The 18,125-nt window shown below is 37.1% G+C and overlaps 1 protein-coding gene across 19 annotated transcripts in view; it reads right to left on the reverse strand.

The window, feature by feature from the left end:
- Positions 1 to 18,125, reverse strand: part of fbrsl1 (fibrosin-like 1) — a 315,258-nt gene that overhangs the window by 244,369 nt on the left and 52,764 nt on the right. For all 19 annotated transcript variants that reach the window (XM_079871214.1, XM_079871211.1, XM_079871218.1 and 16 more), the window contains exon 2: positions 2,101 to 2,298. In XM_079871214.1, the coding sequence (XP_079727340.1) occupies positions 2,101 to 2,217 (117 nt within the window). In that variant the 5' untranslated portion in view covers positions 2,218 to 2,298. The remainder of the gene's footprint in view (positions 1 to 2,100; positions 2,299 to 18,125) is intronic.

Genomic DNA, 18,125 nt, shown 5'->3' on the forward strand with positions numbered 1-18,125 from the left:
GATAGCTAGACAGAAAGAATGATAGCTAGACAGAACGATAGCTAGACAGAACGATAGCTAGACAGAACGATAGCTAGACAGAAAGAATAATAGCTAGACAGAACGATAGCTAGACAGACAGACAGACAGACAGACAGACAGACAGAACGATAGACAGAAAGAATGATAGCTAGACAGACAGACAGAACGATAGCTAGACAGAACCATAGATACACAGACAGACAGAACGATAGCTAGACAGACAGACAGAACGATAGCTAGACAGAACGATAGCTAGACAGACAGACAGAACAATAGCTAGACAGACAGACAGATAGAATGATAGCTAGACACACAGACAGAACGATAGCTAGACAGAAAGAATGATAGCTAGACAGAACGATAGCTAGACAGACAGACAGAACGATAGCTAGACAGAAAGAATGATAGCTAGACAGAATGATAGCTAGACAGAACGATAGCTAGACAGAAAGAATGATAGCTAGACAGAACGATAGCTAGACAGACAGACAGACAGACAGACAGACAGACAGACAGAACGATAGACAGAAAGAATGATAGCTAGACAGACAGACAGAACGATAGCTAGACAGACAGAACGATAGCTAGACAGAACGATAGCTAGACAGAACCATAGCTAGACAGACAGACAGAACGATAGCTAGACAGACAGACAGAACCATAGATACACAGACAGACAGAACGATAGCTAGACAGACAGAACGATAGCTAGACAGAACGATAGCTAGACAGAACCATAGCTAGACAGACAGACAGAACGATAGCTAGACAGACAGACAGAACCATAGCTAGATAGACAGACAGAACGATAGCTAGAAAGAACCATAGCTAGACAGACAGACAGACAGAACCATAGCTAGACAGACAGACAGACAGACAGAACGATAGCTAGAAAGAACCATAGCTAGACAGACAGACAGACAGAACCATAGCTAGACAGACAGACAGACAGACAGAACAATAGCTAGACAGAAGCACAGCTAGACAGACAGAACGATAGCTAGACAGACAGACAGAACGATAGCTAGACAGAACCATAGCAAGACCGACAGACAGACAGAACGATAGCTAGACAGAAGCACAGCTAGACAGACAGAACGATAGCTAGACAGACAGAACGATAGCTAGACAGACAGACAGAACGATAGCTAGACAGACAGACAGACAGACAGAACAATAGCTAGACAGAACCATAGCAAGACCGACAGACAGACAGAACGATAGCTAGACAGAAGCACAGCTAGACAGACAGAACGATAGCTAGACAGACAGACAGAACGATAGCTAGACAGACAGAACGATAGCTAGACAGACAGGCAGAACGATAGCTAGACAGAACCATAGATACACAGACAGACAGATAGAATGATAGACAGACAGACAGATAGAACGATAGCTAGACAGACAGACAGAACGATAGCTAGACAGAACGATAGCTAGACAGAACGATAGCTAGACAGACAGATAGACAGACAGACAGATAGACAGATAGATAGAATGGCAGAATGATTGATAGAACAACATTGAATGACAGAAGGATAGAAAGAGATAGACAGAGCAACAAACAGAAAGATTAAAGAATAATAGATTCATTCAGGTAACAAAACTGATGAGCCTTGGTACATCTGTAGGCAACTTGAGTTCAAATCTGACATATTCCGATCCCATTCTCCCCACTTCAGCCTACCCCTTCCTGCACTGTCCACACTATCACTATCAAGAAGAGCTACAAATAAGCCAAAACAAAGGAGGGAGAGAAAATGGATACAGGAAGCGAGAGAAGGTTATATTTGTTCTTCTTCGTCATTAACAGCATGCTGTGCGGCTTAACCACAGCTCTAGACCAGTAATCTGTCAGCCGCTGATGTACTGCTGTCACATTCATATGCACACACCTCAGTGAGCCCTTCCAGAAACAGCAGGCATTCAGTAATGACTGCAATGGCCACATTAATCCGGTCAACGCCGGTCAAAGCAGTCAACACTCAGGAACAGGTATAAGATCACACGGGGTTCACGCTCCACTGCTCTTGTCCATCAAGCTATCATTTAACCTGCAGAAAGAAATGACAGACTCACTCGTTTGCTCTTCTTGGAGTATGTGTTCTTCAGCAGACGATCTTTCACCCGCTCCTGGTCTCGCCCCACGCTGCTGGCCAGATTGCCGAAGCCATTTTCATCTATGTCAGGGGTCATGCTCTCCTCGGCCTCCTTCTGTCGTTTAACTACAATATCCTCCCATTTCTTCTTTTCCAGTTTAACCGAAACATTCTTATTCTGAAACGGGGAAAAGAAACAGGAGAAAAAGAGAGCTTATTCACTTGCTCTGCAGATGAGTGGTGTTAAGCTACTGATATCAGTTTGATTACTGCAAAACACATGCATATGAACAACAATGTCAAAAACCTTTTAAGAGGAGGAAGGGGACAGAAAACATAAAAGGGAAGAAAGGAAAGCACTGTAAAGGAAAGGAGTGAAAATAAATGGAGTGCAAAGGAACAGAGCGTAGAGGGAAAGGAGGATTGAAAAGGAAAGGAGCGTAAAGGTGTGTAAAGGAGAGGAGCATTAAGGAAAGGAAAGGAGCAGAAAGGAAAGGAGCACAAAGGAAAGCAACAGAAAGGAAAGGAGCAGAAAGAAAAGGAAAGGAGAGTAAAGGAAAGGAAAGGAGCGGAAAGGAGCAGAAAGGAAAGGAAAGAAGCGGAAATGAAAGGAGCGGAAAGGAGCGGAAAGGAAAGGAAAGGAGCGGAAAGGAAAGGAAAGGAAAGGAAAGGAAAGGAAAGGAAAGGAAAGGAAAGGAAAGGAAAGGAAAGGAAAAATAACAAGTAAGTGGAGAGAGAGTGGAAGAGTAAGAGCAGAGGAAGTGGGGGGAAACGGAAATGAAAGAAAAAAGGGGAGAAAGAGAATGGAAAGAAGTGGAAGAGGAAGTAGAAATTAAAGGGAATGGAAGGAAGAAGAAGAGAAAAAGCCCTGCATGTTTCTTCATGACAATCATAACGTGACTATTCCAGCGAGTCTCGTATCACTCTCAATTATTGTGTGATTACAAGAAAAACTTGGCAAGAGAACAAATGGCAAAAAAAACTGTGATGCTTTGTAAACACAACCTTGCCTGTTTAAATGAACAGCAGCCACACACAGTTGGACAAACGTGTTTAATTCACAAAAATAAAGGCCTATTTGCACAGTCAAAAAACACTTCAAGATTTCAAAACAAATGAATTCTATGATGAAATTAGGCATTATTGGAGTAAGATATGTGTATGTACTGTACACACTCCCAGTTGAAAATACAGAATCAGACACGGTATGAATTTTCACAAAAGATAGTTTGTGAACATTTCATACTTCTGTATTGTTTTGTTACATTGGACTTTTGGGGGCTACAGTGCATAACAATAGAAATTTAAATGATCTTCATTCACGTAATTCCAAACCCAAACAAAGGGAATGAATGATTTACTCTTATAGATAACCAGAACATGCTGTAGCACATCTGTCCTCATCTCTGCCTCTGTATAGTGTAATATCCACCGGGACATGCAATTCAATCAGGCCTTTTTACGGTCTCCTTCATCAATGACCCATCCAACTCAGGACATCCAGAGGACATAAAGCATGACATGGGAAAGCTTACGACAGGCTGATATGGCACTATATACGGTATAATGTCACAGTAGAAATGTGTCCACTGGTTTATATTGTGGTAAACAGGGCTGTTATTTACACATAACTGATGCCATTGAAGCAAATAATCTTATTTTTGGTTTCCATCCATTAAAGTAAAAAAAAATAGTAAAAAAAATAATTCATTTGAATATCCAAAAATGAATGCATTAACACATGGTTACACAATGTATAAAACCTTTTTTTCATATTATGAGGAAAAAATAACTATCATAAGTGTTATGCAACAGTTTGGTTAGTCACATTTGCACTCAACGCTAATGGCCATGGGAAGGATTTTGTGCTGTCAGTTTTCTGGCATTGTAACAGCAAACTATAGTAGATTTTCTCCTAAAAGCATGAGTAAAAAAGACTTTCAAAGACAGTTGAAATAATCAAAATAATCAGCTTCATTTAAGAAACCCACCATGCTGTTTACACACTCATCTTTCACAAAGAAAGGCAGGGATGAAAATCTTACAGCATCTGGTGAGATTTTAGTATTTAGAATCGCTGGCGAATGCCAGGTCATGTGGAGTAAATTAGACCACAGAGCCTCAGAGCAAAACAAATCAAAAAACACTGAGATTTGGTGGGAGGGGAAAGGGTGTTTATTCAATTCAAAAGTCATCTAACCCACCTGTATCAGGCCAAGAAGCATGTCCTAAAATCTGGCAACTCTGAATATCTGGCAACATAACCTCACCACTACAGGAAGTCTGTGGTCACTCGGCTGACTCTCACTATCCGCTGTTTCTCTTTGTCCACTACTGAATGCAACGAAACAAACAAATCCAATTTGAGTGTGTGAGAGATAAGGCAATTTACAAAGTTCATCTTTGTTACAAACACTTGAAATGAGCAGGGATTTACACTACAAAGGAAACGAGTATGGCATAAAAAAACTAAATAGAGGTCCGATATTTAAAAAGATCTAAGCTTGAGGAATAATAAAAAAGTTGCTCCAAAAGAATAGATATCAATAGTTCAGAGGAGTTAACCTGATCTGCCTTTTAGCAGCCACAGCAGGAGACGTGAAAGAGATTAAATATTGATCAAATGACACAGTGGCTTCCTCTGCATAAGAGAGAAGACAATGATAGACAGAATGTGTGTTCAGGTCTTTCAATAACAATTTTAGCTGATTCGAGAATTTGACGGTGGTGTCTCTTATGTTGCTTATTTAGTTGATTTTACATAGAATTAAACATATGCACCAAGGCTGCATTTATGTGATCAAAAACACAGTAAAAACAGGAAAATTGTAAAATATTATTACAATTTAAAATAACTGTTTTCTATCGTAAGATAATTTAAAATCTAGTTTATATACGTGATGGCAAAACTGAATTTTCAGCATCATTACTCCAGTCTTCAGTGTCACATGATCCTTCAGAAATCATTTTAAAATGCTGATTTGGTACTCAAGAATCCCTTCTTAGTATCAATGGTGACAAGAGTTGTGCTGCTTTATATTTTTGTGGAAACCGCAAAAATGACCAGAAAGAAAATGACAATATACATTTCAGGATCTTGCTACACTGCCAAAAGACAACCAGAAGAAATTATACCACATTAATTGCTTTGACAAGAAAACAGTTGCTAAACGTGTGTAAGAGGCTGCTAGGTTGTACCTCATTTTACATGTACCTTGAGAAAAAGTAGCATTACAGTTATATTTTTTTATAAAAAGAAAATAAATATTACCATACATCTCATGTACTGCATCAAAAAGGTTGTTCTTCATTGTTTGCTTGTGCTGTGAACATTACATCGTCGCAATTGCCCTAAATTTAAGTCAGGGCATGAAAACCAGCGTTCAGAAATGTTCAGCTTGAAGGAAAACCGTTCAAAGTATTTTTTGATACAAGCCATAAATCACATGACTGGTACTTTACAGTGCCTCAACTCTGCAATTTATCGGCTCTGCTGCCATACACGTCCTCAAGAAGCTGTCAAAACAACTACGAGAGCCCTCCATCACATCACTAAATTATTCCCAAATAGTTCAGTGAAGTCTGAGCAGACATTTCAGCTAATGTGGCATAAAGACATCACAGCTGAATGTCTGTCGTGTCACACAAGACAACTTTGATTCTGTAAGTCAACATGGCTTCATCAGTGGAACACCTACACAAGCATCTCACACTTCCTGTGCTCGGCGTAAAGGAGAAACAGCATGTCAGCTGCAATTCGCATTTCAGCATTTCCACTAGTTCTCCTGCATGCAGCCGTCAGCTACTGATCTTTGCCTTCTCAGCTCTCCGGGAGAAAAGATAGCGAGAGGTAGAGATGAATAGAGAATGGGTGTTAAAAAAAAAAAAGACACACTGTTATTTAAAATGGAGTGCAAGAATGTCTCTAAGTCCTCCACCTCCAGAATTCCTCCGGCTGTTCTGCACGGCAAACTTTACATACTGATTTCCTAAAGAAATTCTACAGTGTCATGTTTATACCCAGGATATATTTACAGTAAGTCTCAAGGAAATATGGTTCTATTTAAGCTTATGGCTTGTTTTAAAGTTGACATTTGAAATTTGCCTTCTCCCATCCAGATATCTAAATGTGAACAACTCCCTAAACTTTAGGACATACCATGAATGATACCTCATTCACGAAAGCACAAATCCAATATAATTGTACGCATTTGTTTTCTTTCTCAATTGTTTATATTCACGTAAGCCATAAGCAACTGTGTTTGACATCATTTTGCGTGCATGTGACCGTTCAATCACAAAGAGACGTGAAAGAGAATGGAATATGGTGTTCGAATAGTTTTCTCTTTCGCATCTTCTTGCACTCAAATCATGGTTTAAAATCATGTGACTGTTTAAACTGACAGGACCTAAAACACATGCAAATGAAAAACGTTTGCTCTATGATGGTTAAACTTTGCAATTAATCTGAGAACCAAGTGTGTTTTGAACCATACGTGCCTGGTCCACACGGATCAACTACAATCACTACACTTGACATTATGTATGTATGTATGTATGTATGGATGTATGGATGTATGGATGTATGGATGTATGTATGTATGTATGTATGCAGGGTTGGGGAGTAACGGAATACATGTAACGGCGTTATGTAATCAGGATACAAAAATCCAGTAACTGTAATCCGTTACAGTTACGTCAAAAAACGTAGTAATCAGATTATAGTTACATTTTGAAAAAAGGGGGAATACTTTCAGGATTACAATGGTTTCATTTAAAACTATATAAATAATTATTTTGGCATAATAACACATATTAAGCGCTGCTTGATTATACAGTAGTTCCTGGTTCTGTTGCCAGTAATGACTCACGTGTGCCACGCGCTGGTGCATGTGCAAATAACAGCTGTCTACAATCTCCTCAGATGCAGATTGAATTACTGCTGCTAAACGACGCTGCCTGCGGGTAAAATCGCTTTTAATTCATGGAAATTACACTGCTATTTTGTAGAAATTCGGAGAGTAGCTTTTTTAGTACCCAAAATGTCCTTTCTTAATATTTTCTCACGTAACGGGATGTTCGCTGTCTAGGTAACATAGGGGAACTCCCACTGCCAACGCCACAAGTTCAGTCAGGCAAATTAAGAAAGATCACGGCTTTAGTCAACATGTAGGCCTATTTTAAAATAAACTAATATGTAGATTGTGTAAAAAAAATCAAATGTGTTTTTATTTTTTAGTTAAAAATTTGTTAAAAATAAAAGAAAATAATCTGTAATACCATACATTAGCCACTAGATGTCTGTATAGCCCTTTACATAAATATATATTCAGGCCTGTGTTAATGTGTTAAGGCCAAATTCTTAATAAATAAAAGTTTTTTTTTTTTTTTTTACTTTATTTATATACGTGACCTTGAAGTAATCCAAAAGTAATCAGTTACATTACTTTCATATTATAGTACTTGGATTACGTTACTGAATACTTTTTTTATGAAGTAATTTGTAACTGTAACGGAATACATTTTTAAAGTGACGGACGGACGGACGGACGGATGGATGGATGGATCTAAGTTGATGGATGGATGATGGATGGATATCAAGTGGATGGACGGATGGATGGATGATGCTACTGTAAGTGGATGGATGGATGATGGATGGACGTCAAGTGGATGGACGGATGGATGGATGATGCTACTGTAAGTGGATGGATGGATGATGGATGGACGTCAAGTGGATGGATGGATGGATGGATACTACAACTCTAAGTTAAATTTATCACAACACATTTTAGTTTCTAAATAATTAAGAACTTCCTTACTAAACAATTTGAACAAAAACATTGTTAGACTAGTGCATCTCTACTGTAAGCCAAAATAAATGACCATTAACTTTCTTGACCCCATTAAAGATTGAACAGGATGTTCATTTCCTCCTTCCGAGGAAAGACTCTGATCATCCAGCTAGTTTTATAGACCGCACTTACACTAAACCATCTCCCTACAGCATCTTACAACTCATGCATCTGGCAGTAGCCTTTGTATGGTAATACCAATTTGCATTATTGAACCGCCAGAATGTAGTGAACTATTACGGTACCATAAATCATTGCTTTGCAACACATAATAAAATTACACTAAGTGGAAATGTGTTTCATGCTATTTAAGGTTTTTTTCTGCTAGATGTGCACTAACTGCCATTGCTTTTGTGAAAGCGAATCACCCAGAATCAATTAGTCTGTGGAAATAATCCCACCCAAGCAGCCCACAAACTGGAACTCAAGCCAATATACTGCTGCTGATGGCCAGAACTGAGAGAGAGATAGAGAGAGAGAGATTTGTAACAGGACTTCAGAAATATTTATCCATGCTCGGAGGGCACCGAGGCTGTAGATTTATGTGTATATGGTGAGCCGTTTCTGCACACACTCAGATCGTTGGGATAAATCACTACGTTAGCGAACAGAGTTAAATTGCATTGATTTAGCAGAGTGTTCGACACTGTGCTGGCAGTCTGTGCAAATGAATGGAGTTGTTAGCTCCTGCAGATGCACACACCCCGACAAACACATCTTTAATTAAGTCACATTGAAAGCACAATTTACAGTGACTTACACAGGCAAACTGTTTCTGAATGGTAGAAGTCTGACAGAGCAGCAACTGTGTGTATATGTGTGCTCAGCTAAATATACCTATGAGTGACACATAAATAGGCTTTAGCTGCTAGAACCAAGTATGACATTTAAGTACAACACACACAAAAACTGAACTTTCAGACAGTTTGCATGTTTTTCAGGGCTTAAATTAGACATATTAAATAGGGCTGTCAACTGATTAAAAATGTAATAAATGTTATGCTAATTAATTATAGGTAAATCACATACAGTTATGACCAAAGTGATGTCCATTTATTCAAACATAAAAAATAAAAAAAAACTGATAAAGATTTAGTAAGCATATAGTTGTGCTTTGAGTCGATTGTTTTATTTGTGATAACGCCATGAAACATGCCAAATTGTACGGACATCATTTTTAGCCAGGCTGTCATACAAATAAATTGTAAACACATGGAAAAACAAGAGAGAACCAATTAAATATTAATAACTGATTATTTTAAGAACATATTTAAAAAAAAAAAAAAAATGCACTTGATTAACATTTAACTGACAGTCATTAAACTGACAGTAAAAATATTAACTTTTTTTTTTTTTTCAAATCATAAAGGGAGAGTTTTAAAATTAAATCACGTGAAATGGATATCTTTGATTAAAATTCTTGTACCTTGAGCATTTTGTTAAGATGGTGTAACCAAAATAAAAATGGAAAAAATGTGTATTTATTGAAAGACAAAACGAACAAGAATGATATTTTGGACTATGTGTCAAGAAATTAAAGAGATTAATTATGTGCTCTTTTTAAAATAAACATTATTTTTTGTGCCAAACATATGGATCAAAACAGCCGTGAGAAGTGAATGTTGTTCAGGTCTCTGAGGTTCTCTTCATTAGTAAATCAAGACAGCACAGAGGAGTTCTGTCTGTTCTCTCTTTCCCTCTATCTGCACCTCTCTGTGTAAGTGACCAAGCAGGAGGCTGGCTGTTCCAAGTCATTAAAACGCATCCACAGACCCGAGAAGGCCCCGAGTTTTGGCTCATTACTTCGATTCCCCATGGAGCTCTGCAGGAGAATCTCCATCTAAAAACACTACCTCCATTCGGGCCCAGTGCCCTGACTCTCCCCGTCTCATCTGCAGATTTCACTGAATCATCTCCTCTGGTTACTGCCACGGCCCGTGCCTGACTCACAGCCTCACAGTAGCTTTGATTTAACATCCGGCCACTGAGAACTTCGTCAACTCCATCCACTATTGTGAAGTTTTAGATTTACCAACACTATGTAAAAAATGTAGAATCTGTGTACGAAATCAGAGCAGATAATCCACTATAAGTCATGAACAAGAGAGGATGTGCATTACAGTAATTTTAACAGAAATAAAAATTGGTTAAAGCAATAATTCTTTCACATTCTACTATAATGGTTGAACCAAGTGGACGGACGGGCAGATAGAACAATAGACAGCTAGAACGACGGACGGACGGACGGACGGATGGTAGGGTTGCGCGGTATACCAGTACTGGGAAAATATGGGAAATATACATTTATTTCAAACAGTACGATGTCATGATTTTGCTCATTTCGGTTCTTGATACACTGTTGTTTCGAAGTTCACCGCTATGTGGCAGTGTACTAACCAAACTGACACGAAACCGGCAAATGTGACAACAAAATAATGGATAAAGCAGGTGAATCTCACTCAGCATGACAAACTAATTAATAAAGAGGGCAGTAGAAGTTTGGAAATTTGGAATTACGTTGCTTAAAACTGATGAGAAAGGTGAACCAACAGACTTTACCACACCAGTCTGCAAACGTTGAAATAAATCAAAGCTTTCCAAGCATCTGTCACTTGCCCATCCTGACTTGTCGGGTAAAATTTTTAAATAATAGGTATCACCATGAAACTTCCTCAGTTGATTACTTACACGAGTATATAAAAAAATGTATTACAAGTTTTTGAAATTTGTATGTTTAATTATGCAAATTAGGCATTATCTCATTAAATATGCAAAATTTTGCATATATTTTCGTCAGATAGATCTGAACATATGATAAAGCCAGGTGCAAAATTCTTTTTTCATTTTGTTTACACACAAGATGAAAAAAAAAAAAATTCTGGATATATGCTTTCATTACCTGGGCAATCAAAATATACTGTCCATATTTTTTTATTAAAATGTCACATAAATCAGGCCAGGAATGATTTCTTAACAAATCCCTCAGAAAATATCTTCAGAATACTGCTAAGTGTATAACTGGAAAGTTTGGTGTACATAGGTGCTACATAGGCTGAGATGTTTGTACTGGAGAATGACAAAAAACTAATTTTGAGAAAACGGCATTTAAAGATTTAAATAGCTCTAAATGAGATTTCATCATTAGCTTTAAATCCCCCTTTGGACATTCACGATTGGTTACTGATAGAAAGGAAATGCCCATATTTGGTTAGTTACATAGCATTGTGAAGGAGACTCAGAGCTTTACAACGATACCGGTCATGACAGACTTCAGTAAATAGATGGAACTCAGTATGTCGCATTGGAATGCTAACTTCTTGGTAAATTCGGGAGAAACTTACTGCCGCAAGTAAATAAAATGTAATAAAATAAACATCTTAATGTATATTTTCAAAGGTTTTTTTTTTTTATAGCAGCTTGAAAGAACACATATTGAAGGAGTAAACTAGCCCAAAATCTCAAAACTGACCACTGCATGAAAAATCAATGTTTTTGCCTGCCGTGTCTCGCCTTAAGAGATCGACAGGTGAGTGCATCACTCAAAAGATCTAATTTAGACATTTACTTTTAATCAATATGGAAGCTTGTTTCCGCCACTGAATAAAAAATAAAATAAAAAAATTTGTAAAAAAAAAAAAGTGTAATTTTACAATAAGTCTGACTTTTTTTCTCAGAATTGTGTGATATAAATTCGCAATTGCGAGTTATAAAGTTAGAATTGTGAGATGTTAACTATTCTGACTTTTTCTCGCAATTCTGACTTTATAACTCATTATTGTGAGTTTATATCATGCATAAGACAGAAGCAATGTAATTTGCAGCCAGAAGGCATTTGCTCATTTGAAGAGAAAGAGAGAGGGGAAACGCGGTACTGCTGATTCACTCACGCTGTTTGTGAAATTACTTCTCATGAAAAGTTTTATAATTACTGATTTTGGATGGGTGGATGTTTTTCTTCTCCAAAAGAAATGTGCATTTGTAAAAACATAAAAAATGTTTTCATAAAGACAAATTCATTCATTTAGTCCTACTCATATAATAGAATCACTTCAGACAATCCTATCAAACACTGATGAAGTCTGATGAAACATGAAGATTCCCAAACTAGCAATTGAATACATGTAATAAACTCCACTCATCTTTTTAATAAACGGCAAGGTGTCATTTACTGCAATAGAACCAGATGGAACATTTACTACTCGCAGCTGATGGCTCCGGTAGGACAGGCTTTGTTACCATCACATCGGAAACACTCGATTGATTTTTACTTTCAGATAGTTCTTTCCTGTGTATTTATATATTTACTGAATAACCAGATATACAGCAAAACACGCTAAAGAGAAGAAAATCATAGTTAAACCAAGAACCATGTGGGCTGTCCTGAACGGTTTTCTTATCCGACACATGCAGCCTCTACTAATGACTGTTGCTTTAAGAGGCATCAGAGCAATGGGCAAATTTAGCCCATGCTTGGCTTGGGTTGAACAACCCAGTGTGGCGTCCTCCAGTGACTCGATAGCTGTTTCCTGCTGCACTGCGCTTGCTTCCTGCTGTGAGGTTCTTGAAAGTGAGGACTGACTGAGCTCAGAAGAAAATGACAGTTGACACTGCAAAACAATCTGGCCAAAAAACAAACAAAAAACAAGGTCAGTTTTTAGGGCTATTACTGTCAAACTGACTAAGCCTTATATAACTGCACTCATCCTTAGTAAAAACCAATGATCTGGTGTTGGAGTTAGTCATCCTGAACGCACTCATCCTTAAGAAAATAACAATGATCTGGTGTTGGAGTTAGTCATCCTGAACGCACTCATCCTTAAGAAAATAACAATGATCTGGTGTTGGAGTTAGTCATCCTGAACGCACCAGGCATCATTCCTCCGGTGATGCCAGTCATGCAATTAAAGCTGTAAACTATACAGGGGGGAACCCTGTCAGTTAGTTCATTACTCTAATATTAAAGGTAGGGTAGGCGATTCGGAGAGGCTAGCAATAGCGAGCTAGCTTTGAAAGCATAATATCCCACCCTCCCTTCAGAGCGTCTCCAAAGCCACGCTTCTTCCAAAACACATGAACGCACACAGCAGGGAGCAAACAAATGCTTCATGAGATACGGCGTTAAACTACCTCATGTCTCAAAGCACATAACATTACAATAATAATGAACTAATAATCTAAAGATCACTGACCTGTCCTGAACCCCGTGACTGCTGCAGATTAATTTCAGCATTGATTGCATTGCTCGATGACTGACTGATGTCTGTCTAACTCTGCACAGCATGAAACGCTATGCAGACAATCAGGGTGTGTGGAGGTATGCAAATACAGGTAGGACATCATATCATTGCATTCAAATTCAATGACTGGACATACATTTTATGGTCCTACACCTTTCACAGAAGTATATATACACATATATATACACACACACACACACACACACACACATACATACATACATTTAGACCAATTAACTTAGCGATTGCTATCAGGATGTGAAGAGACTTTCAACTAGCAAAAAAAAAAAAAAAAACACTGTCTGAAACAAATCACCTACCCTACCTTTTAACTAAAGGTTAAAATTAACAAAGTCCAATTATTAAATTCAATTGCTATTCATTTTTATATATACACTGTAATAAATCAACACTCAAAAACTTGTTTTTATATTTAATAATATAATTCTCTACTTCAATTTGTTGATGAAATATAAACATTTAAACAGAAGCCGTTTTGTTGACAGATTTATTCAAATGCTTAAAATAATGAAGACATCACTTACAGGTAAAGTAAAAATATAATGAATATGTAATTTATTTAGCAAAACGCTGCGAGTTATTTTTCTCTAGCTATGAACATTGAATGGTTTCCTGAGGTAAATGTACAGCTGTTGATGTCTTTCTGCAATTAAAACACTGATTGAGAGCGATTACATGAGAAATTAGTAAGATGTACAGTTTCTTTCAAAATACTTTCTGATGTTCATTCATGTTTACATCATGTTACTAGTAATAAAGAGGAAGAGATAATCAGCTCAAGTGCGCTTGAACTGAGGTGGCAACGGCGATGTCATGCCACATTAAAGAGCATTAAACCGTATTTATTGTTTGAATTTCAAAAATAAATATTCAATTTGATGTAAAAGCATTGGTGCCTTTCCAGTTTGTTGACTAGTGTCAGATTCTGGAAGGTCTGCGAACATATTTGACTAATTAAGCCTGGTGATGACAAATCTGACTCATACTCTAGATCTCTAAGGGTGTTTAGCTGAAACTTGATGTCCATGGGCTCATCTAACAAGCTATGTGACATTCATCATCCTTCAATATATCAGACCTATAAAAAGATTTTAAGTATTTTTCAGCTTATGTACAATACAGTACTGCAAAGGTTGAGCAAACATCGTATTGGTTAGATAACACATATTCCATGGATCAATCCCCTTGGAACAACTTGGTTCACCACAAAAAAATAAACTGTCAGCTCTCAAACCCAATTGGTTTAAATGGCATAAATCCATACAGAACTAAATTTTCCTTTTTGGGTAAACATTGCACTACATCAGTGTTCAATCCAGCTCTTGAAGGGCCAAAGGCCTGTAGGTTCTCTCAACATTTATCCTTGCTCTTGGGCAAAATGGTGGTACTTCATGCATCACCCCTAAAATCTAACCACAGGACATACCATACCTTATATTTGAGAGAGAGGCCATTCAGCCTATATAATAATAATAATAAAAAAATAATAAAAAGAAAAAAAACACGTCATATCTGATGTGTAACATCATTAATTTACAGTTTTTAAAAAATTTTCCTTCGACAATGACATTTAGTTGTTTCAGCTAATGATAGCTCCCACTTTAAATTAAGCCTGACAGAAACATGGTTAAATAAGTGCAACGAGCCCTTCAGTTGAGTGGCACATTCATTGTGAGCTTGTGTGTGTGACTCCCTGAGAGAAGAGCTACTTAAGGCAAATCTTCACCTCAGGAAACTTCAACCATCTATATCCCTCTCTTATCTTCCATAGCTTTCTCTAGGGAAATACCACCTTTGACCTCTTCTCTCTCTGTGCCCGTGTACAATTTATTCATACAGGAACTCAACTCTTAAGGGAGAACAACAAAAATCCCATTCTGAGCCGACCAACCTCCAAACTAAATGGCTTCTCTCATTCAACAGTCAAAATGAAATTGTCCTCCAAAAAGCTCTAGCACATTTAATTCGCTCGGTATTCCCAAGTCGGAAAATTCTGATCAAGGATGATGTCATGGCGCAGTGGTTCTCCAACAGTGTGCAGTTGCACCCCGGGGTGCAGTGAAAACAGTTCCACGCAGCCTCCATTTCCTCACGCTGCAAAAGCCAAGACAGCCTGCCATTTATCGTTATTACATCTGAATGTATGCCAAAGTCTATCTCATAAAGGAAGGGCTGTTTCATTCTTAAATTATGAATCTTGGATGATCACTTGCTGGGCTGCCACGGTGTAACATCCAGTGCCTGTCAGAAGCGGGCGTTTAGTGTGTATCTAGGAGGGTAACCTGCTGATGCTCCTGACTTCATCTAGATACACACCACAAAACTCACTCTGAAACAAGTCTCCAGAAATCTAGCAAGTTTGAATAAACCTAGGAAATCTACTCAAACAGTTTGAGAAACCAAATGTTGCTCTATGGCTGTGTGTTACTCTGGCAGTAAAGATTTGTATTTGACTCAAAAGAAAATTAAATCAGTAGGGATGCACCTAAATAAAAAATTATGCCTTGATACTGATAAGCTGATAATTATACTCAGGTTATGGCCAATAACAAATAAATGGGCAATTTCAAAATTCTACACTATTTTATCTAAATACATACAAAATGAAACAAATGTAAACTAAAACCACCTGGTGTAAATGCTAAGTATCACAACATTGTAAATGTACCGTATGAAATGGATATTCATTTTGAGATTTCTTAAAGATTACATTTAATAGAGTTATTAAATGTAATGTTTTTTCAAAGATTAACTTTCAGTGTTAGATAGCAAAGGTAAGTGTTAAGATGGCAAAGGTAATCTAAATGTAAAATCAGTATTAGTAGTATGTATTATAGTATTATTATTAAAATTAGAACATTATTAGCCGATAACCAATATATATTGTGTCTCCCTATCAATTAGTGATAAAGATTTTATTAATTTTTTTATTGGAGTAATTTCATTTAGAGAAATGAGCAAGGAAGCTAAATAACTATTACTAAAACTCTAATATTAGCTGATAATCAACATAGTGCTAAATTATATATTAGTGATCAGCTGGCCAATATAATGCAGATATTTACAAAATACAATTCAATGATGAGATGAGACTTATACAAACTTGCTGAAATGAAAAGAAAATGTGTTTCTACACAACACAATTCACTAATAAAAAAAGAATGCTCACTAATTTGTAATTGTCAAAGCGGGAGAAAAACTTCTGGTTATTACTAAACCAAATCCAAACTGCATGAAATGACTACTATAGCAAGCAACCCTACTAGATGCTGACTGAAATGACCAAACAGATCTGATTTCTTAACTTTCAAAATGAACAATCAGTCTTAAAGATTGAATCTGAATAACAATTTAAATTTGGTCCAGTGTGAACACCACTTTGAAAAATGGGTCCCAAACCTTTGAACACTGGTGTGCATTTTGGAAGTAGAAATAAAATTTGTTAAATACCTGTTTGGTTGCACACCTCTAAAAAGTGAACACAATAAATAAATCAAACCCAGTTATAATTCTGGTCTTTTAGTCTGAGAAAATGCTGGAAATTGGATAATGGATGCTTTGTTAACAACTCCGAAATTGCATGTCAGTACATGCAAATAACTGAACAGACAGCTCACCACAAGCTGAAAAGACCAGCACACCTGATGAGTGTTTTCTATTCACACAAAGCAGCCAATTATGAATAACTCTAAGTGTCACAGCAGAAAATGAGTGAACCTCTCTACATGAGAAGGGGCCTTTGTTTAATTGTATGCAGGAGAGACTAGGCGAGAGAGAGCGATACGAGAGCGAGCGAGACGTGAAAGAGAGATGAGAGAGATGTAAGGTTAAGGGCTATCTATTATGTATGACAGAAAGCTCTTGGCAATGCGCCTCTGTAGGAGGACCTGTGGAGATTCAGTCACAGCAAGAGGAGCAAGCCAGAGACCAAATCCCTTCAGCACAAGAGATCATCAGAACCTGAGCTCACTATTACATCTGACTAACACCATGGCAGGAGAGCACATTACATTATGAATGAATGGCATACAAGTGTAACAGAGTGCAGAATGGTTCATGGCCGATTTGATACAGACTTTGGATTGGGACAGGATTTTTTTTTTGACTGACCAATGGCAGTTTTTGGGAAAACATTCTGAAAACTAAAGGTTAAATTTGAAAATCAAACAGCTGCAAAAGCCTAACACCACCTAGCAATGACGACCAGAAATGCATGGTTCACATCTGATGTAAACTAAAGGTTGTTGGCTAATTGGCTAATTAAAAGGATGAACCATTCAATATGTTCAGCCCCAACTTCCTGTTTCAATAGGAAATATGAAAACGCATGAAAAATAAATGGTGTCATTTCATGGAGCTTATAAAAATGAAAAAGATTTTGAAAAAATGTAATAATTTATTTATATTTATATTTATATAACTGCAAATTTAAAATAAGGGTGTCACAATATACTGGAATTTGTTGTTGGGTAGTAAATGATTACATGCAATCTGGATTACGTAATCAGATTACAAAAATAAGTACTTGTAATGAGAGTATATTCCATTTTTAAAATATTCTTAAGCAGACTACAGTTGCTTTTTTATTGATTACATTATTGCATGCTATTCTCGCAATGGCAGGAAATTATTCACAATTCATTGATTCTCCCTGCTACTTTATCTTTTAAACATTGTTGAGTGTTTCTTAACATTGCAACACTGCACATCTAATCAACTCCTGACGAACATAAACCTATTTTCAAATTTTAAATGAATTAATACTAAAATAATAACGATAATAACGATGTGAATATTTACTGATAGTCCTAACACTATGTTTTCTCAACATTCACTCAAAAAATTGACTGAAGTTCACACAAGTTTCAACTTACAACAAGAAAGGTTGAGCAATA

This window comes from Squalius cephalus (genome assembly GCF_949319135.1).
Source record: "Squalius cephalus genome assembly, chromosome: 5".
Taxonomy (NCBI): domain Eukaryota; kingdom Metazoa; phylum Chordata; class Actinopteri; order Cypriniformes; family Leuciscidae; genus Squalius; species Squalius cephalus.